Source organism: Cynocephalus volans, chromosome 16, assembly GCF_027409185.1.
Source record: "Cynocephalus volans isolate mCynVol1 chromosome 16, mCynVol1.pri, whole genome shotgun sequence".
NCBI classification, from domain to species: domain Eukaryota; kingdom Metazoa; phylum Chordata; class Mammalia; order Dermoptera; family Cynocephalidae; genus Cynocephalus; species Cynocephalus volans.
Window position 1 is genome coordinate 12,731,651 of NC_084475.1, and position 22,972 is coordinate 12,754,622.

A 22,972-nucleotide genomic window follows, 5' to 3' on the forward strand; every position below is an offset into this window, starting at 1 on the left:
TGGATGGAGAGTAGCATAAATCCCATACACGTGCATGTTCAGTTTCAGCACAGGAAACATTATGAACTTTGAACACATATGATCATTGTTCTAGTAAATGGTAAATGTTTGATGAGCCAGAGTCCTTGAACCCAAATTGAAGTCAACATGCCCCCAAAGAGGACAAAAGTCATTTGGCCTTGCTGCTCATTAACTCACACTAATCATTGATATAATCATAGGTCTTGATGATTAATCTCAATGTCAGTTTTCATTTTACTTGGAAGTTTACACTTTCTCTTTATTCTATTTGGGAAAAAAGGGCGAAGTCATCTCAGTCTTCTATCGTTCTTACAGCATTTGCTTTTCAAAGTGTGTTCATCTTCACACTCTTTTCTCCCCCACGCCAACGCATTTGTTTCTAACCACTGGCTTTTCCATTATTCTCACTTGACCTGAGCATTGATGGACAGACGAAGGGACAGAAGACTATGACCCTCCTCTGTTCCCTGCTCCACAGCTTTATTCTCTTTATTGCTACTGCAATGACACAGGTCACGTAAGGAATGGATAATTTTAATCAATGGTTGCAATAAATAGAAATGACAATTTAGTGTTAATTTCCTCCTGCAATCTTATAAATATAATTTTTCTATAATATAAGAAAAACATAACCAAGAAGTCACATATTTTTAGAGGTTTCTTCATCTACATTCTTATTTCTTAACCTCACATACCTGCTCATGGACAGGGTTTGAGCATTTCTGTGGAAAAAAAAAAAAAAAAAAGACTTAAACTCTGCTATGGGTCTCTGTGACCACCTTTGAAAAGTTTCACCTCCTATGCACATAAATTGGTTTTCTCCCAGGGTCCATCCACCCCTGCCCCCCAATAACTATTTTTATCCAAGACTGAGCTATTTTGACTGGAAAAAAAATTTAGTATAATTTTTGTCATAGGATTGGGGTCAGGGAGGAAGGTCAAAAATAGAGAAGGAAACAGATATGCTGGCCTTCGGCATTTTACGTCCCAGAAAACAGCTGGGGCAAGCAGAGGGACATGATGTTTTGAATCTAGTGCAGCAATCTGCAAGGACATAGGAACATCAGGCCACATGTCTTCAAAGTCATCCCAGAGAGAATTGCAGATTCACTTTCTTATTTTTGCTAGGAAATATGAGCTGAGATATCCATATTCATGAATGAGCATACACCTACGCATACATTTTACAAGGAAGCATCTTCAGAAAAAAACATAAGTTTTTTTTCTAATTACTCATTCGTTTGCAAGGGATTTTCACAAGGGACTTAGGACCTCACAGCATTGGGTGTCTTTCTCAAGCCACAGCTCTATTGCTCTGCTCGCTTTCAGAAAGAAACTCATTAATTGGCTGTATGTTTGGGCTATATCTACCCCTTTACCTTGTACTCTTTTCTCAATAACTGCAATTAAATTTTATCAATATCATTCCATGAAAATAGCTCTTACTGTAGCGGCCGACTCTCTGTCTTCATCTCACTCAGCCTCTCAAGAGGCTTGGTACAGTCAAATAGTCTCTCTTGTGACTTCTAGCACACCTGGCTTTCTCTGTCACTGGCTTTCTCCTCCTCCTTTCTTGAAACTAAATGTGCTTGGTTCTTTTATCTTCTCTATCTGTTTGCTCACTAGGTGATTTTGTACACTCCTGCAACCTAAACACCATATATAAGCTTATGACGTCCATATTCATCTTTTCAAGTCTGAGTTGCATGACGTCTGTGCCGTCAACATCGATACTTGAATGTGTGACTGGCATCCAATAAACATCCTACTTTAACCTGGCCAAAACTTATGGTTTTTTCCCTCTGCGTCTACCTTTACCCCAATTATTTTTATCAATGGTTTATATCACCATTTGCCCAATTTGATCAAGTCAAAGATCTGTCTATGACCCTTGATTCCTCTCTTACTCTCTTACCTCAGATCAAATCCATGAATGGACCATATTTTCCTAACTTCAGAATGTAACTCAATTCTGCTCTTTACATCTAGCACTTGAACTCTCGTGATTCTCTCTTACTTGGCCCACTGCAGAAGACCCCAATTTAAATCCTGATCCCATTCTTATCAATCTTTTCTCTATGAAAAGCCAAAATTATATTTTAGGAACATGAAGTAGATCAGCTGCTCCCTGGTTTAAGATCCTTCAAAGCTTCCATACTGTTTAGAATAAAATCCAGATTTCCTACACTGACCTCTTAGGCCATATATGATCAATCTCATTTCTTTTCGATCCTATCCTGCCTTGCTCTGCAGCAGGAATGACTGTTTTCTGGCTCTTCCTCAAACACACCCATGTGTTTGTTCATGCATCAGGTCTCTTGAACGTACTTGCATTGTACCTGGAACATTTCTCCCACATCTTCACATGGCTAGTTCTCTCAGTACAGCAAGGCTGGGATCCAGTGCCACATTCTCAGACAGCCTTCTTTTGATTGCCTATCTAAGTCATCCTCCATTCCCACCAATCATCTTAGTGCATTTTATTATCACAGCACTTAGAGTACCTGAAATCACCTTATTTTTTGTAAATATTGTGAAGGCAAAGTCACTGTGTACATTTAATCCCAGAACACAAATCACTGCCTGACATGAAATAAACACTCAATAAATATTTGTTGAGTAAAAGAAGTGGTTTGCTTCTCTAATTTTTTCCTCTTAAAGTGTCCCCCCACCCCACACTGGTAACCAGAATCAAGCCTCGATCAGAGCAATGTCCCTTTGAAAATCTCTATTCAAAGTTAAGTAAAAATCTGACCAAACTTTGAAATTACCCCTTGGTTGGGCTTATTATTGGATAAGCCACCCTGTCTAACAAGCAGTTAGGATAATCATATTGCTTCCTTCTGGTCACTGAGCTATGTTATGATTCATTTTGGTAGGCAACATATAGGTACGATAATACATAGTTATGCTATTTAGAGACAACCTGATCTCAAGAATCAACTTATCTAGAATCCATCCTCAAATAACTCAACCACATCCAGACCACTGAATATGTTTAGTAATTTGCTATTCAATTAAAACCAAATTACTATGACTTATTAGTTCACTCTATAATCTTTTTAAAATTTAGATATTTATAATCTTTTAACTATATCTAACTCTATAATCTTTTAAAATTTCAGCATAATTTTAAAAATTCAATTTTATTCAAAAATTAAATTTCATTTCTGAAATACTAAGATTTTTTGTAAGCTTGTGACAAACTCATTTGTTGGTAAAAACCTGGCCTAAATTGAATGGATATCAAATTATAGTTAATCTTATATATCTCACTTAATGTGAATATTTATATGGTTAGCTGCAAAAGCATTGAGGTGTTTGATTATGGGCACAGTCTCACCCTCTCTTCTTCCAGGACTGTCCTATGGCAATAGTTTTCTTACCTGATAACAACAATTGTAATCATTGTTTCCTGTTTTTGCAGAGATATGCATTTACATGCAAATATAAATAGATTTTTTTTTTACACAAAAGCAGCACACTAGAAATACTACACATTCTCAAACAGAACTTCTGCAACTTGAATTTTCTTTCACTTAATGTATCATGGACATTATTTTATATCAATAAAAATAGCTTGTTTAATTCTTTTCTAACAGTGGTATTTTATTATGTGGACATGTCTTAATTTCTTTAGCTAGCCCCATACTTATATGTATTTCAATTATTTTCAATATTTTACTATCATAAATTATGTACCAGTGTTCATATGTTCAGACAAATATGTAAAATATATACTTCAAAAAAAACCCTAATAATATGTGCAAAGGATATGAACAGATAATGCACATAAAAGAAAACACAAATATTTATTTGTTGATTTCATATTTCTTATTAATTTTATACATTAATAGGAGGTATGAAAATATTAGAGAAATTAAACCTTGGCCTCTGCCATATTTTACAAACATATTTTCCCAATTTATTACTTGTCTTTTGACATTGTTTATGGTATTTTTGTAAGAATTTGTTATGACTTTTTTGTAACCAAATCGTTGACTTTTATACTTTTAAATTTTATGGAATTTATGATATTAGGAAGGCCTTCCCACTCTAAAATAACTGGTTTTCTTCTACACTGATACATATCTATTTACATTCAGATTTTGATATCTCCAGATGTATTTTGGGGTAAGAGGACTGGTGTGATCCAACCCCCCCCCCCAATGGCTGTCCTGTATCCCCAATACCACTTATTAAGTAATCCTTTAATTTTTTTCAATTTTGTTTCAAAATCTCCAAAATGGCAACCAGTGAACAAAATTCTATTTTCTTTTTCATACTGACCAACCCACAGTACAATTTCTATTAAGGCTGGCCCCTTTTTCATTGTGCTCTGGGTCTGGGGACACATATCAGGTTGTGTGACCGTATAGGAGGTGGGAGGGCTGCCACCACCTCCCAGGAGGTCAGGAGGGGCTGTGTCCTTGTTCATTTGCATTTGAGACAACTTGACATTTGAACACAGGCCAAGTGGTTTTTCTTTCCTTTGCTTCCTTGTACTTACTTTGGAATCTCAAATGTTAGAAAACAGCAGGAGCAGTAAAATAAATAAAAAGAAATTTTGTCAGGAAGTTATTCTTCCTTTTCACTGCAGTATTTTTTTCTAAATATTTGACTATCAGGGCCTCTATAATTAGAGCTAATAAAAGGTTTCATTATACCCATCTTACTTTATAAAGCCAGTTATGTTTCTATCTTTAACCAGACATTTTGAATTGTCTGATTCAAACTTTATTGTTGGCAAATTCTACCAATATTCATTCATTCATTTAGTACAATTCCTGAGGTTTTTTTCATGTGCAATTTATTCTTCTAAGGCCTGTGAAGGACTCATAAATGAAGAAGACAAATTCTTGCTCCGTCATAGTTTTCTGGCACAATGATAGTAGCAGAGCACGTTGCTTGCAAGGGCAGGAGATTTCCTGAAAAACAAAGCAGAATGTGATAGATAAATGCTGTCACGAAGCTACAAGGCATGTATCTGGCCTACAGAAGGGAGAGAGAAATTCCACATGGTTGAGGTGAAATATCATGAAAGCAATGAAACTGGACCTTCCAATTCATTTAGCTTTAATATACCAGGATAGTGATTAAGGGATATTCCAGAAAGCATGACCTTCGTCTGAAAAAGGGGGGCATGCAAGCAAGATAATTGGTCAGGCAGCAAACTCTCAGAAGGTTTTAGGAATTAAGACCAGAAAAAGAGGATGAATCCCTGCAAATTACATCTGTCTCAAAACTCTGTTGATTTTACCTTTTTTTTTTTTCCTCTCTCATTCCACTTTGTTTTTCTCCATTGCCAGTTTATAGGCCTCGCCTAGAGCCTAATCATCTCAGTCTTAGATGACTGAAATACCTGAAGTTAATGGTTCCATCCTTTGGTCTTTATCATGTTCTTATTTCACACAAATACTGTCACAGTAAGACTCGAGAAACCCTTTGGTGGTTCCTTTACTATCTGCAGGATAAAGACGAAATGCATTAATATGATCAGCAGTGTTCTCCACGGTACGTCTTTATTCTCCTTGCCCTTATTCCTCTAACTTAACTCTTTACCTTGCACCCTGAGTTTCAGCTATTGCTGGATAATTAACCAGTCCCAAATTTTACCACAGAATAGTGTATCTTCATATTCATATTTCTTTTCACCTGGAATTTTACTCTTTAACTCTTTTGTTCGTCTGACATACTTTTATTTGTCTCCCCAAATCAGTTCAAGTTTGTCCTCTTCTGTGAAACATTTGCTGACCAAACTAACCCAAATGAATGACTGATTTCACAGTGCTGTCAGCTCCCCTCGTTCATGAATCTCTCCATGCATTTTGTCCATTGTATTGTACATGGTCTAGTACAGTCCTAGAAAGGTGTGTAGTAGACTGTGACCCTGTTGTTTCAATGTTCTCAGGTCAATCTCTCTTCTAGGGCCTGTTTATCAGAAGGAGAGATACTGAGCTTTACGTTGGGGTGGAATAGAATACATTTCTTTAGTTAGTTACTGATCTGCTGTATCAGTACTTGGGATTTGGGGACTATTAGTAAAAGTGTGATGAAAACCACGAACAAAGAAAAAAAAACCTCATGATAAAAATGTAGAAAAAGAATAGCAGTTATGAAAACGGAGGAGTCTTGTGAGATGATGGGATTGGTTTTCCTGGTAATATTTGTGGAAGGCTGGTTCTATCCTCATGAGTCCCAGGCATAGTCCTACTGGGTTTTCAACGATTTGGAATAAAACATTGTTACTTTCTTTAACACTATTTAAAAACATGGAAACATCAAGAGGGTTAGCTTAGAGATGGGCGTAATGAGAGATGGGATGATATTTGTTTTTCAAAGAAGTATATTGAGGTTCTTTCTCAATATACTTCTCTTTAAGAGACTATAGGGGATTATATGTAAAGGGCCATCCTACAAATAGTCTGTCAGGTTTTATCAAATGCCTAAATATTAAAGTGATTTTATACAACAAAAGATCTAAAAATGTTAATTCCAACTTCAAAGATTTTTCTTCTTTACCCATTTCAGTTATTCCATGAGTTAATCATGATATTATTTGATTATTTTGGTATATCAATTTTGCAGTGAAATCTCAAGTGCTCTTGCAAGCGTTCTACTGAGTGTTCACTGTCCCCTTCTGTCTTGATAACACACTCTGGTCTGATGGCTAGTGCCCAAAGTGGGGCATTTGAGTCTAAGCCAGCTTTTCAATCTTGTTCCAAATCTACCAGCTCCTTTGCAGCAGGGTGGCCATGTGGCCCCATGTGCTCACTAAGACATAAGGGGACTATTGCAAGGGGACTTACTGGGAAGTTTATGATGAGCTGATCAATGGGGCACCAACTTGCCCTCTTTCCCTTTGCCTGTATCTTCAGAAGCCATGTTATAACCACAAGGCAGAAAGGAGGATGTTTTAGTACAGTGGAGCAGAAAGAGAAGAAGGGTGTGGGTTGTGAGTGATTTTTGGTGAGCAACCCCCCCTTCTCATCACATGAGAAAAACAAGGCGCCCCGGGTGGGTATGCTGTTATTTTCAGCTAAACATATTTCTCAAAGACAGAGTGTACTGGCAGGTTACAAAAAGTCTTTCTTAAGAGTTTTCTCTCCATGCCAATCTTCCAGAAGTTTTATGAAGGATAATCTATAAACTATAAACCAGGGCGTATTGATTTTTAAGAAGATGGATTTGAAGTTCATCTATACGTAAGAAAAGACTTCACACACTAAAGAAATGAGAATTACCATTTGTGATTAATTCAGAACAATAACAAATTTTTTTTCTTTAATTATATCTGTAGATTCTGAAAAAAGAGGTATGTTGGGCATAGATTGCTAAAAAAATGACCCAGAACATTGAGACCAAGTAGACTAGTCTTAAGGTCGTATGTCTTTGCTCAGAAACACTAAATCTATCTGTTTAACATGAAAGTAGTAAAGCATGGCCATGTTTCATCTTTGTAGCTTATAGAAGTAATCTCAAAAAGAGAGGGTTTTGTTTCTTGTTAGAAACATGGAGCTCTTGGCTGGTAAATGTGTTTGGTCAGCCAGTCTCCTAACCGATGAATTGAAGGCAATTAGTTTTCAAGTTAAAAACGTTTTTCTTGCTCTATAGGCTTTGCCTTCAAGTTATTTTCATCTTATATGGAGTTTTAGGACCCTGAACTGATATTTTGATACCTTGATAATTTGTGGTCTTGTGAAAGACTAGCTCTTTGCACAGCCTCTGAGACTTGATTTGTTATTTCAAACCTCCAATTATTTCACACCTCCCTTTGAGACTTTTTTAATTGGGTTGTATTTTCCCAATTGAAATTAGAACTGGCCCACTCCTTGCCTTAATCAAAATCTGAGCCATTTTTTAAAGATTAAAATTGTACAGTGTTTTAAAATAGATGTTGTTTCTACGATCTTCCTAATTTCACTTTACAGGACAAACTAGAACCTTAAAACAGTGGGAAAATATTTTCTTACCCAATCCCCAAGCTCCATTTCGACTTACATAGAGTTCCCATAAATAAACACTTTGGACAATATTTATAGCTTTTAAATATTTAGCAGATGCTGTGATAATTATCTATAACCAGCAAATGAATTTTATGATTTGTGATGAAGATTATTTTCAACTTCATTTTCTCCCAGTGCAGAAGAAGTCATATTACTGCTGTACAGCATATGACCAAACAGTTATTCAAAACCAAATTAGTCTAAACCCAGGTACCACTTTCTCATTAGAGAGAGAAAAAAAAGAGGAAAAGCTTAACTGTTCTTACAAGACCAGAGCAGCTAAATGTCATTCCAAGAATAAAAGGTCTTGTATTAGTCCCTTGTAGACTGAGAATAAATGTTTTGAGTTACTGGAACTTGATGGGTGTGATTTGCCATTATTTTACGTTTCCTGAAAAATTTTAAGAAAAATAAAATCACAGCTCATATGTTCCACTGCCTTTCCCTCATCTCTTAGGTGTTTAAGTTACCTTCTAAAAACACACCTTAATTTTCATGTATGCATTTGTCCATTCATGTGAATATTTTATTTATTTTCTGTTTCTGTATAGGTCTGCTCAATGAATCATGTTTTTAGAATAAAAAGTTGCTTGAGATAATTACTGATTTTCTAATAGTTTCTCAAACCCCAATTAAGATATTTCCAACTAAAGAAAACCCCAAAACAGATCCACGAATTATTACATATTTTCTTATCTAAGAGTTCTCCCACCATGGTAATAATTTTTCTTGTTCTTAAAAAGAATTACCCCTCTCTGACCAAGATATATTTTAGAGTTCCTAGCCTACTAATATATTGTCTAAAAAATAAAGGCCAAAAATTTCAACAAAATAAAAAATTACATGACATTTGGTCATCCAACATAAATGTCACAATGTTTCAAATACTTTGCTCTTAGTCGAGTTTTATCTCTAGGCCATGCAAGTATGAGGTACATGTTCAAACACCTTTGCTTTAAGTTTATATAACACGTGAAAAGTGAATGAAAACAATTAGGAAGGAGTAATTTCAAGAAAAGTTTGCACTGAAAAAAAATCAAGGTGAGTGGAAAAACACATCCAGTTCCTCCCAATATACTTTCACATGCTTCTGACAGCAGATGTGTGGTGATTTTTCCCCACTTTAGCAGGCAACCAAGCAGTCACTTCTGCAGCAAACTACATCTGAGTGTCCCTCAATTCAATTCGATTTCCACACTATCCACCTGGGGATAGCACTAGATCCCACAGGTTGAAGGCTCAGTCCCACAATGCTTCCCCCTACTTTCAGTGCCAATCACAAGCCCCAGGTTGTTTTACCTGTGCTTCTGACCGACTGGCTATAAATTAGGGTTCCCAGAACCCCCTCCTTGGGCTTGATTAATTCTCTAGAGTGGCTCGCAGAACTCAGGGAAACACTTACATTTACTGGTTTGTTATAAAGGATATTACAAAGGATACAAATTAACAGATGTATAGGGTGAGGAGTGGGCGAGGAGGTGTGGAGCTTCCATGCCCTCCCCAGTTACACCACCTTCCAAGAACGTACACTTGTTTGGCTTTCCAGAAGCTATTGGACTTCTGTTTGGGGGCTTTTATGGAAGATTCATTATGTAAGCATGATTGAAGTATAAACAACCACATAGAAAAATGATTGTGCAAAAAAAAAAGATATGATCTAATATGAATAGACTGAGAGGAGAAACCCAGAAAGGCTTGTCTGTCCGGATTCTTCTTGGCCTGTCTTTGCAGCATTACTTCCTCTGGGGTATGATGCAGGACCCCTTCTGAGATGGGGGTTTATCACCTACAATCAGACAAGATAGGTCAGAGAATTTTTTTATGGCCAGCTCCAAGACAGAAAGGCAGGGGAAGATTACAGTCCTGCCTTGGGAAGCTAGGAACCATGTACAAAAACATGTATATATAAAGTATCACACAAACGTTGATAGTTAATACCCTAAAATAGAAAACACTCAGAAAAACTAAACAGTTATTGGAAAAAATCAAGCAAATCATCAAACAAAAACACTGAAATATAGCACCTATATATAGCTTAATGGTCACCCTTTCTTTTATAACAATTCAGAAATTTGGATCAACAGGAAAATATTATGTTTTTTCAGCATATTGCATTTTTCCTATTAAATAGGGAAAAGGCTAAATAAAAATAGTGACTTTAACTTGGGTAGTGATTGTCATAAATCAGTGTTGTCCGATAGAAGTAAATGCAAGTCGCAAGTATGAGCCACATATGTATTTTAAAATTTGTATTATCCTCATTAAAAATATTAAATAAAGAAGTAGGTGAAGTCAACTAACTTAACATATTTTATTTAACTTAATCTTATAATTTCAACATAATCGATATAAAAATTATTAATATGATATTTTGCATTATGTTTGCTCAAGTTAAGTCTCCAAAATCTGGTGTGTGTTTTATACTTACATGTCAGTTTGGACTAGTCACATTTCCAGTGCTCAATAAAGCCACTTGTGGCTACTGGCTATGGTAATGGACAGGGTAGTTCTAGATGCTAGGAACAGAGCAGCAAACAACACAGACAAGGTTCCTGTTTTCATGGTGTTTACGTTCTACATAAGAAAAGAAACAGAAGGCTACAAAAACAACAAACAGAAAAAAAGCACATGATTTTAAAATGATTTGAATAAAATTAAAAGGTTGACCTGAGACCTGAGTGAGTGGGAAACAGTCATGCTAGGCTAAAGAGCATGCTGGGTGGAAGAGAGGGAGTTTACAATAAACCCAAGGCAAAATAAGTCTACATGTCCATGCGACAGCAGCAACAACAAAAGGATGGTAAGATTGGAGCAAAAGAATTAGAAAGGGAAAATAGTCCAGGATATGGCTAGAGCAGTAGGCAGAGCCAGATAACATATCACTTTGGAAATCAGAATAAAGAGCCTCAGAGGTGGCCAAGGGAGGAAAAATCCTGCAAACATGATAAGCGTTTAGTGGGAAATCTTGCAAGACTATGTCCAACAAGTGAGGGCAACAAGATAGAGTCTTCACAATACCTGAAGTTTATTAAAATTACAAAATAACCTTAAATAGTCCCTATACCTAACTGGATCAAAATGATCTTCCTAGAGCTAGTTCTCTGCTGTTAGAAAATCAAATCCACTTTAGAGAAATTAATCTAGATTCTATGCTTTCAATACAAAATGTCCAGCACTTAATTCAAAATCACCAGGAAAGCCAGAAAAGAAAACCAAATGACTGTATAGTAAGAGGGGGGAAAAATTAGAGGAGGCATTTTGGTGATCCAGAATTTTGAGTTGTCAGACTCCTGCTTTACCATAAGCACAATTAGCATGTTCAAGAAAATAGAGCGTAAGATGAAGCATTATACTGACGAACCGAAATAAGTAAAAAATGAACTGAACTTTCCTAGAATTGTAGGGGGAAAAAAGCAACAGTAAATGTATAATTTAATGGATAGATTCAAGAGTTAATAAGACACAACATAAGTGAAGATTAGTAAAATGAAAAACAGGTCAGCAAAAAAAAAAAAAAAAAAATACCCAGATCAAAATGCAGAAAGAAAAAGAAAATTACAAAACAGGGGGAAAAAAGGCATTAAGGAGTATAGAAGACATATGGGAAACAAGGAAAATGGTGTAAACAAATGTTACTGGAGTTTCAGAAGGGGAGGAAAGAGAAAATGGGAATTGGGTGTAATTTTTATTGTCTTCATGCTTTTCTCCATCTTCTCATTTTTTATTACTTTGAAAAAAATAGAATATTACCTCACATCAAATAGGAAAATAAATTCCAGATAGATTAATGAGCTTCATGGAAAAAATAAAATTACAAAATAACCAGAATAAAAAGAGCGAGAAAATATTTATCTTTCCCTTCTAATCATAAATGCAAAATCTGAAACCATTAAGGAAAGGTTGCCCCATTTGTCTACATATGAATTTTTGCTTATGAAAAACACCATAACTAAAGTTCAAAGGCTAAAACCAAGTGAGAAAATAGTTGAACCAGGTGTATGATGGAAACGTATGCAATAATTAAAATCATGTTTCACAAGAATATTTAATGACATGGAAAATGCTCATAATTTGCATTTACACTTAAAATAGTTTATTGACTTTCCCTCCCAGTGAATATGGAGTAACAAGGTCTGGATTTACCCTCTCACAATAAGCAACAAAAATATCAGGCAAAACATGTGAAACAAGGGTTTCAGACATTGAACAACTGACATCACAGTACCCCAGTCCTTGAGAGATAAAAAATAAACACAGTGAGCCCTGAAAATGGTCCAAACTTACTGCTTGAAGGCAGTTTCCAGACTGCACTGCAGAGAGGGAACCCATCAAGAGCCAATGATCTCATTGAGTGAAGGGAACAGAAAACAGAAGTCAAGGTGGCCAAAGAAGGCAGGAGGGGGCTGCACAGAGAGAGAGAAAGGAAACACTGGAGTTCTACAGAGGGGTCCTCTCAAGGCATTGATTACTAATCTGTGCATTTATCAGGAAAAAAAAAAAAACTGGAGAAGGAATGGAGAAAAAATATTGGAATGGAACAGACAGAACAATTCTCAGAGTCCACACGTGGCAGAAAGAGTATACATTCCCCAGCCAGAATACAGAAACTTCATAATACATGGGATAAAACAGCTATTATAATGATGGTCTATATATTCAAGAATGTAGAGGAAACATGATCATTCCGAGGGGGAAAAAAAAGTGAAATATAAAAATAACCCAAAGGGAACTTCTAGAAATGAAAAATACAGTATCTAAATTAAAAAGACTTTTGATGGGCATGCATACTTAGCACCCAGGTCTTTTTCTAATATCATTCTCCAGTAAAAGACACTAGGGCTCCTGGGAGAAATGGCACATTTTGGGACTGGGGCAGGAAAATATGCAGATGAGTTTGGAGCCAGAAAATAAAAAAGCGAAAGAAAAAAAAGAAGAAATTGATAGGGGTATGTTAAAGAGACACAGCAGTCAACTGAAAGAGCTCTCAATGGCCAAAGCTGGAATCATTTGAGCAGCGAAATAAGGTAAGGAGTATTGATTATAATATAAAAAATAAAATGAATATTCATGGGTTCATACTGATATAAATTATTAAATAAACCAATAAATGGTGTGCGGAAATAGACAAATCTTCCAAATATATTAATTCCAAATAATTTATGTAGATAATCCACTTCAAGGAGGTAGAGAATAACTTCCTTCTGCTTAAATGTGGGATGTACATAGTCACATCATTTTAAAGGATTCAGTATAAAAGGGGTTTCTTTACACTAGAGAAACTTGGCCAACACTATTCCATATTCTCATTTTTGGTCTAAGTCTACAACGACAATAATAAATTATGTTGATAATGTGTACTCTTGGTATGATGTGATGAAAATGACACTATGAGGGCTTCCTCCCCCCAAATCATAATCTCAATGTAATCATGAGAGCATCAGACAAATTCCAGTAGGGGAGTGTCCTACAAAATACCTGACCAGTGCTTGTCAAAACCATCCAGGTCATCAGAAACAAGCCACGTCCAAGAAACTCTCATAGCCAAAAGGAGCCTAAGAATATATAACAATTAAATACAATGTAGTATCCTGGAACAGAAAACCGACATTAGTCAAAAACTGAGAAAACCTGAATAAAGTATAAACTTTGATTAATAAGAATGTATCAATATTGCCCCATTAATTGTAACAAATGTACTATATGAATATAAGATGGATGTTAATAATAGGGGAAACAGGATTTAGGGTATATGGGTGTATTATTATCTTCACAAAGTTCTGGATATTTAACACTGTCCTAAAAAAATTAAGCCAATTTAACAAATACGTTGCATGGGGTTAATAACATATTTAAAAAGAAGGTAAAAAAAATTAAACGTTAAGTCACAGCAATAAAAACACTCCAAAATCATACAGAAGTGGTCTCACACATGTCATGGGAATCCCAGAAGAGTGGGAGAGGAACTGAATGAAGAAACAAACAAACAAAAAAAATAAAATATATATATATATATTAAAAGGAATCATGGCTGATAATTTTCTAAATTTGATGAAACCTATAAACAAATAAATCCAAAAATTCAATCACCTTGTGCAATCATACAATGGCCCTTTTTAAACAAATTGCTAAAGGCCAGCGATAAGGAGAAAAATCTCAAAAGAATCTAGGATAAAAACACATCACATGCAGAGAAGCAAAAGTTAAGAATCACCACAATCTTCTTAGCCAAAAGTTATGTATGCCAGAAGACAGTGGAAACACATTTTAAGATACTGAAAGTTAAAAACAAATAAAAAAGCCAGTGAATATAACTTTCAATAACAAAGGTGAAAAAAAAAAGTAAAAATTACAATATTGACAAAAATAATGAAATACTTAGAGCATACATCTAACAAAATATAATTGATCAGAAAGGAAGACCTAAGAAAACAAAGAATTATTGCAAGGTCATGGGATGTGCTATTGCAAGGTCATGGGATGTGCAACGGTCTGAATGTTTATATTCTTCCAAGATTCATCTATTGACACCTAATCACCAAAATGATGTTATCAGGAGGCGAAGTCTTTGGGAGGATATTAGGTCATGAGGAAAAGCCCTAAGTTCTCTTACAAAAGAGGCCTGAGAGAGCCCTCTTCCCTTCCACCATGTGAGGATACAGCTAGGCACCGTCTATGAAGCAGAAAGCAGGCTCCCCCCAGATGCCAAATCTGCCAGCTCCATGATATTTGACTTCCCAGATGCCAGAATTATGAGAAATAAATTTCTGTAGTTTACAAGCCTGTCCCGCGCAGCTCTCTCGCCAGCAAGAAAGACGCGGTACACACAGGATCCTTCTGCAGTAAAGCTTTAATGCAACTTGAGAGGCAGTGCACAAGCTACTAGGGCGGAGACCCCGAACAACGAAAACCCATCCCCTTATATAGCATTCAGTCCCTCGCTTAGGACGTGTCCTTCCCTGATTGGCGTGGCGCCATCAGCCCAGATGACGCCACGGGAGAGGAAGAGATCGGAGGTAGGGGAATTCCCAGCGCGCGCTCTAGTCTAGTGACTTGTCGGAAGTCAGCGCCATGTTGTAATGGCGGTTACAGCATAGTGTGGGCGGCTCCCCACACCTCCCCCTTCTTTATTATAAAGAGGCTGGTACAAGCTTAATGGCCACAAAATTGTTTCACCAGCAGTCCTGTCTTAGGTCGACCCGTCTCAGACTATGACCTTACCCGTCATAGGTTAACCCTATCGCCACCGGGCACCATGTCTTAGGTCGGTACACGTCTGGGGGAAGTTGCCCGTCTCGGGATCTACTGGAGTGGACTTTGAAAGATGAGGCCAATACGAGCAAGGGCGAACTCCGCTGATCAACTTTCAGGGAGGCCAGCCAAAGGAAGAAAAACAAAAAAGGGGGAGTTGGTAAAATTTATTTCCTGAGCATGGATAGCCAAATATCGGGATTGGCTCCCTGCTCTAGAGCTACAAGCGCTTGGGCTATAACCACCTTGTCTCTCCGTATCTGGGTTGTCAATCTGCAGACCAACCATAGTAAGAGCACAATTCCACCACAAAGAAGCATGCCAACCCCAATTACTCCCGCCCACTCCTTGAAGTGGGACACGGCGGCTCCAATCCAGGAGGACAGTCCATCAGCGAAGGAGGCATCCACTCTTGTTGAATTCACGGACACAATGGCAGAACGTAGCTGGTCCATCAGCGCATCAAAGTCTCCTGTCCAATTTCCTGAAAGATACTGAGACAACTGATTAGACAGCGTAGCATTCCAGCATTGTGCATAGAAACAGGTATCATTGTTGCAAGCAATTTGACTCTCCTCCACCGTTATATTGACTAGAATAAACACAAAGGGGGGATAAAGGCAGACTGGTGTTGGCGGCACAGACACATTTTTCCCAGACTCTATGATGGACACAGAGGATTCAAAGATGTCAGAAGTATTGAATTTAAAGGTAGCATTCCCCCAACTTCCCCCCTTAACAAAGGCAAACGGGGAAAGATCCGTGCAACTACCTTTCACCCCACACAACAACCATACATCAAATGGGTTGGTATGGGTCGCCATCAAGGGATTTTGATATGTCCAATTGTAGCCTGGAGAGGTCTCATTATACATAGTACCCATATAAGGTGAAAAGGTAAATTTATCTTTTCTTGCCCACCCCGTCTTTTTAGACTGGCAGCCCGTCCAGGGCGGGGTGTCCCCTGCTACTCTGGATCCCAAGCAATATGGGGCCCATTTTGCCTGTGAGGGAACGCTACTGCTGTTCCCCTTTGGCTCGAAGGCGGGCCAAATTCCTGATATCCAGGTGGCATTGGCTGAGGCTGACTGTGTTGGGAAATCAAACCATGCTGCAGTTTGGTTATACAGTTTTATACAAGGAGCCTCGTCTGTAGATCGGTTAGAAACGATCAAAAAACATAGGCTGCCATCAAGAGTAAAATTCCTATTCCCCCCAATACTAGCTATCTCCTCATCCATAGGTAAATAAGGCAAATCTAAGGTTCTATTGGTACTAAAAAATCGAGGGAACAATTTTGCATCATGGTGAATTGGCATCGGTAGAGGGAACACCGACAGGATTCCCCAGCGTGGTTCCCCCGTCGCAAACAAGGTCAGGGTCAATATCAACAGGATCAGGGGGGGCTCCCATCTCTCTGGTCTTGTCATCCTGTGTCGGTCCCAGAATTGTCCTGGTAAGTCTTTCTGGAACCCAGAAGGGGTTTTCTTCTTCCTGTGGAAAAACACAAACAGCTCCCCTGGATCTTATCAAGATAGGATCCGGTCCTCTCCATTGTCCCGTTAAAACATCCTTCCACTTTACCAGTTCTTTAGGTCGGTCAGGATCTGAACAATGACGATCAGCGGCCGCATGGCCGTGTGCATCAAGATTTAGGAAGTTAAGGGTAAAGAGCGCCATAGAAACAGCGACTCTCGGGACTGGGGGCAATGACTCCTCAAGTCCCCCTTTTTGTTTTATGAGGTAGGATTTGAGCGTGCGGTGAGCACGCTCCACAATGCCTTGTCCTTGAGGATTATAAGGCAAACCAGTCAAGTGGGTCACATTCATTTGATGACAAAACTGTTTAAACTTTTGAGAAGTGTAGGCCGGTCCATTATCTGTTTTTAGCACCCTGGGCTTGCCCCAAGCGCTCCATGCCTCCAGACAATGTTGGATAACATGTGAGGCTTTCTCTCCTGTTAATGGAGTAGCAAAAAGAACACCTGAACATGTGTCTACCGAGACATGCAGATTCTGAAGCCTCCCAAAGGAGGGGACATGTGTCACATCCATCTGCCAAACTTGCAGTGGCTGGATCCCACGTGGATTAATGCCAACATGCGGGGTGGGCAGAAACTGACAACAATTTTGACATTGAGTAACAATCTCCCTAGCCTCTTTTCTGGTTAAGGCAAATCGACGGCGTAAAGTTTCGGCCGTCACATGAAATTTTGAATGAAAATTTGTGGCTGCATCTAGCCTGGATGATAGGGCAACCGCAACCATTCTAGTAGCCCGATCTGCTAGCTCATTTCCCTGAGTCATCGGACCAGGCAGGCCCGAATGAGCTCTAATATGTGTTATAAACACAGGGAATTTTCTGTTGAGAAGAATGTGTTGAATTTGTTGAAAAATTCAGGCAGGCTTGCTGGAGGGCTTAATTAATCCCGCCACCTCAAGAATCTTAACTGCATTAACCACATAGGAGGAATCTGATACAATATTAATCGGGCCTGGGAAGGTGATAAGGACCTCGAGCACCACTAAGCACTCTACAACTTGAGGTGATTTTTCATTATACTGTTTAGAAAAAGCCTCATTATTAACCACATAGGCACCTACGCCCGTCTTTGATCCATCTGTATACACTACAGTCCCATTCGCAAGTGGTTCTTGAGACACTATGCGTGGGAACACAATAGGTTGATTCAAGGCAAACTGTAAAATCGGATGTCGTGGATAATGATTGTCAATCAGCCCAGCAAAGGAAGTGACCAACACCGCCCAGTCGTTAGAAGTGGCAGCTAACACTTGGACCTGATTCATTGTATAAGGCACTATTAAAATTTTGGGTTCCCTTCCAAAATGGGTAAGGGCTACCTTCAACCCACGGAGTGCAAGCTGAGCAATTGCATCTGGGAACCAAGAGATAACTTTGGCTGGCGACACATTGGGATGAACCCATAGCAAGGGTCCATCTTGCCACAAAACTGCAGTGGGCAATTGAAATGTTTTAAAAATGCATAAATCAAAGGGCTTGGCATCATCTATGCGCTGTAATTGAGCATTTTGTAAGGCACTCTCAACAATTTGTAAGGCTTGAATAGCTGCTGGAGTCAAACTCCTCGGAGAGGAAATATGTGGATCCCCCTCCAGGACATCAAATAAAGGTTTTAACTCAGCAGAAGGGATCTTTAAAAATGGCCGCAGCCAATTTATATCTCCCAATAATTTTTGAAAATCATTTAAGGTATGCAAATTATCCCTACGGATTTCCAGCTTCTGAGGAACTATTTTATCAGGGTAGATGACCGTTCCTAGAAACGAGCCAATCTCCGCAAACTGAACCTTTTCTGTGGCAACTTGAAGCCCCCAGCATCCTAAAGTCTTAAAAAGAAGGGGATATGCGGCCTGTAAAACTTCTAAATCCTTATGACACATTAAAAGATCATCCATATAGTGGATTAGAATCAAAGTTGGGAATTGTTTCCTAATGGGTTCAAGTGCCAACTGAACATATAATTGACACATAGTGGGGCTGTTGGCCATGCCTTGTGGCAAAACTCTCCATTGAAATCTTCTATCAGGTTCCAAATGATTAGTGGCTGGCAGAGTAAATGCGAACCTCTGTCTATCTTTTGGACACAAGGGAATGGAAAAGAAACAATCCTTAATATCTATAATTATTGTTCTCCATGACTTTGGCAAGGCGGAGAGTAAGGGCAAACCTCGTTGTACTGAACCAAACAGGCGCATTTGCGAATTAATGGCTCGCAAGTCATGGAGGAGTCTCCACTTCCCTGATTTTTTCTTGATGACAAAAACAGGGGTATTCCAGGGGGAGACAGAAGGCTCTAGATGACCGAGCTGTAATTGTTCCTCCACCAATCTCGTGGCAGCTTCCAGTTTTTCAGAGGACAGAGGCCATTGAGGAACCCACACCGCCTCCTCTGTAAGCCACGGTATGGGCATCGAGCCCTCAATGGCCCCTAGGAAAAACCCAAGCCCTGTCTGCCGGGATTACCGGAGGGGGAAATCGGCTCGATCCTGCCTTGTTCTCTGCGTCCCAAGCCTCCTCCCTGCTTATAACCCATGTTTTGCATCATCTGTTGGGCCTGTGGGGAATATTCATTTGACAATACAAAGCCCATGTTTTGCAAAACATCTCTTCCCCAGAGATTAACTGGGAGAGGCAATACATAGGGGGTAAACCGTCCCTTTTGTCCTTCTGGCGTCTCCCAAGACAAGGCGGTAGAACTGATTATGGGGCTGGATCGATACCCGAGGCCTTGTAAAGTATGTGAAGATGCTGTGGTGGGCCAGGACCGTGGCCACCAGAAAGAGGACACGATACTCTTGTCAGCCCCCGTATCTAGGATGCCCTCAAATTCTTTCCCGTTTACTTTTAGCTTTAATTTAGGCCTATCTTTGAGGGAGAGAACCAGATAAGCAGAGTCTGTTCCAGAGGAGCCCATCTTCCCCCTATCAATCCCGGGGGGAGTATCATCAGGGAGAAGGACAAGCTGTGCAATTCTGTCTCCCTCACTTATGGAAAAAACCCCCTCTGGACATGAGCACAAGACTTGAACCTCAGAGTGGTCATTGTCGACCACACCTGGATGAACAGCTAAACCTTTTAAGGTAAGTGAGCCTCTGCCAAGTATGAGGCCCATTGTCCCAGTTGGCAAAGGATCAATAGGTTGAACGGGGACCGGCTGAATGCCCATATGGGACATTAATAAGAAGTCGGAGGAGGCGTGCAGGTCCATTCTTGTGTGTCTTCTGACTGGACTTTCTCCCCTTTCCCCTGGCCTCTGTCCACCTTGTTCCCATACTTTTGAGGGCCCTGAGAACGTGGGCCCACCCTCACGTTTTTTGAATCCATCTTGTGTTGGTCCTCAGGTGGCGGGAGGAGTCGCCCCTTGATGTCCCTGACGGAGCGGCACTGACTAGCTTTATGATACCCCTTGCTACAACGGGAGCAAAGGGACACCCTGTCCTTATCTGGGGCGGGACAATCTTTCTTTAAATGTCCCACCTGGCCGCACTTGAAGCAGGTTCTCCTGTTCATCCCCTGCCTCAATGGTCTCTGTGACTGTAGGATGGCGGCAGCCAGCCCTGCATTGGTAAGGGGACCTCCAAGTTCTCGGCATGCTCTGAGCCAATCCTGTAACCCTTTATTTTTTCTCGGGGCTATAGCTGCTCGACATTCTTGTGTAGCCTGTTCAAAAATAAGTTGTTCAACAAGAGGTGCAGCTTGGTCAGGGTCTCCAAAAATACGCCCTGCTGCCTCTGTCATGCGAGCTACAAAATCTGAAAATGGTTCTTGAGGTCCCTGGATAATTTTTGTGAGCTGCCCAGAGGCTTCCCCTTTCTTGGGGAGTGTCTTCCAAGCCTTGATGGCAGTGCTAGAAATTTGAACATAAGCACCCCATGGGAAGGCTGTCTGATCAGCGGCAAATTGGCCCTGGCCTGTTAACATATCAAAAGTCCAAGTCCGCTGCTCAGGGGTCAACGCGACAGCGTTTGCCCTGGCTTGAGCCTGTGCCGCCTCATGCCATAGCGCCTTCCATTCCATGTATTGGCCCATTGTAGGAAGGGCAGCTTTAGCCAGCATTTGCCAATCCGCAGGTGTCATGGTGGCGCCGGCAAATCTTTCTAACATTACTACAGTGAAATTGGCATTTACCCCATACTTTCTAACTGCCTCGGCAAGATCTTTGATTTGGCTGTACTCAACAGGGGCATGGATTCGCCCTCCGCCTTCCACCTCAAAAACTGGGAAGGCGGCTTGCACCTTTCTCCTCACTTTATCAGGAAGAAAAGAAAGAGGATTGGAGCGCCCCTCATAGGGAGGAGGTGGAGGTGCTGAAGGCGCAGCTCGTGCGGGAGCCATTGGGGGCGGCCGCTTCTCCTGCTTCCTAAAGGGCCTCCTCCACCCATCGGGGTGATACCTTTCCTCCTCATATCTAGCGGCTTCCTCCTCTAGATCTGATTCCTCACTAGAGTCGAGGGAGTCAGAGTCTGATTCCCCTATGTTCAAGGCCTCTAAATCCTCCACAGGGTAAGGGCCCCCCCTTTTCTTTTGAACCTCACTCGGGTTATAAATCACTCCCTCGTCTGCGGACTTACCGGGAGGTCCTTTTTCCGTTTTCACTCCCTTGTCGGTAGACTCACCGGGAGGGTCCTTTTCCTTGTAGGAGACGTCTCTCCTCTTGCGGGTACCCATCCTCTCACTTCGCTCAGATTCTGACATGCTGTCCTGAACTTCCTCTAAAGTATTTTGTCCCTCCGTCACCACCAGCCTACAGCCCTCATCTTCTAAGCAGTTCTTAACAAACTTCCATATTGTCTTGGTGCCCTGTCTCAGGTCCCCTTCGAGATATTTGCGATCGAGGTCTCTGCCCAGTTTGTTCCAGGAGGTCAGGGTTAGGGAGCCAGAACAAGCATACCATGGAGCTACCCGGTCAACCTCTTTCACAAAATTCTTAAGGACGCAGTTCCCCACCTTAATTCCACGTTGACTCAGTACTGCATCCAAAGCAGAAATAGTGGACTGTGTGGATCCCATAATGCCCCTTTATCTACAGGGGGAACTTAATTTACTGGAGAGGCACCGCGGCTTATCGTAACACAAACCGCTTCTTTCACAGAAGTGACGGGTCCAATCCCAAGCTGGGGACAAGCATACCTTTCTGAGCTTACCTCCCTGCAGTTCTGAATCCTCCTCGTTGCCAAGGGGTCTCCGAGGGTGCTGAAGATGACACAAGTTCCCGGGTTTCGGCACCAGATGTCCCGCGCAGCTCTCTCGCCAGCAAGAAAGACGCGGTACACACAGGATCCTTCTGCAGTAAAGCTTTAATGCAACTTGAGAGGCAGTGCACAAGCTACTAGGGCGGAGACCCCGAACAACGAAAACCCATCCCCTTATATAGCATTCAGTCCCTCGCTTAGGACGTGTCCTTCCCTGATTGGCGTGGCGCCATCAGCCCAGATGACGCCACGGGAGAGGAAGAGATCGGAGGTAGGGGAATTCCCAGCGCGCGCTCTAGTCTAGTGACTTGTCGGAAGTCAGCGCCATGTTGTAATGGCGGTTACAGCATAGTGTGGGCGGCTCCCCACACAAGCCACCCTGTCTATGGAATCTTGTTATAGCAGTCCTAACAGACTAAGCCAGTAGGGAAGTCTAAATATTGATAATATATAAATTATCTCCAACTTCATGTATAGATTCAATGCAATTCCAATCAAAATCTCAGTAGCTCCTTTTGTGGAATTTGACAAGCTGACCCTAAAATTCATGATGAAATGCAAAGAACCTAGAATAGCCAAACAGTTTTAAAAGAAGAAAAGCACTGGAGAACTTACATTTCTTTCTTATACTCACTATGGAGTTAAAGAAATCAAAACACAGTGTTATTGGCATAAATTTAGACAAACAGAGCAATACAATAAATAGATAATCTAAAAATAGATCTACAAATATATAGCCAAGATATTCTTTTGTGTGTAGCAGCTTTATTGGGATGCACTTTATATACCATACAATCCATACATTGAAAGTGTACAATTTGTTGGATACAAGTAGATGCACAGAATTCTGCAACCACCAACACAATTTCAGACATTTTCATCAGTAGCAAAAAACACACCGTACCCATCAAAAATTACTCAACATTTACCCCCAATCTTACCAGTCCTAAGAAACCACTAAT

At 40.1% G+C, this 22,972-nt stretch overlaps 1 protein-coding gene and 1 pseudogene across 1 annotated transcript; both read right to left on the minus strand.

Moving 5' to 3' along the window:
* LOC134364446 (structure-specific endonuclease subunit SLX4-like) overlaps positions 1 to 16,099 on the minus strand; it is a 167,701-nt pseudogene extending 151,602 nt beyond the window's left edge.
* A 3,893-nt stretch (positions 16,100 to 19,992) lies between these two features.
* On the minus strand, positions 19,993 to 21,828 carry LOC134364447 (igE-binding protein-like). The gene has a single exon (XM_063080365.1). The coding sequence runs from the start codon at positions 21,826 to 21,828 to the stop codon at positions 19,993 to 19,995; it is 1,836 nt and encodes a 611-aa protein (XP_062936435.1).
* Between the last annotated feature and the right edge of the window lie 1,144 nt (positions 21,829 to 22,972).

Coding starts and splice junctions, on each gene's coding strand:
- LOC134364447 (XM_063080365.1), bottom strand. CDS start 21,828: ATGGGATCCACACAGTCCACTATTTCTGCTTTGGATGCAGTACTGAGT.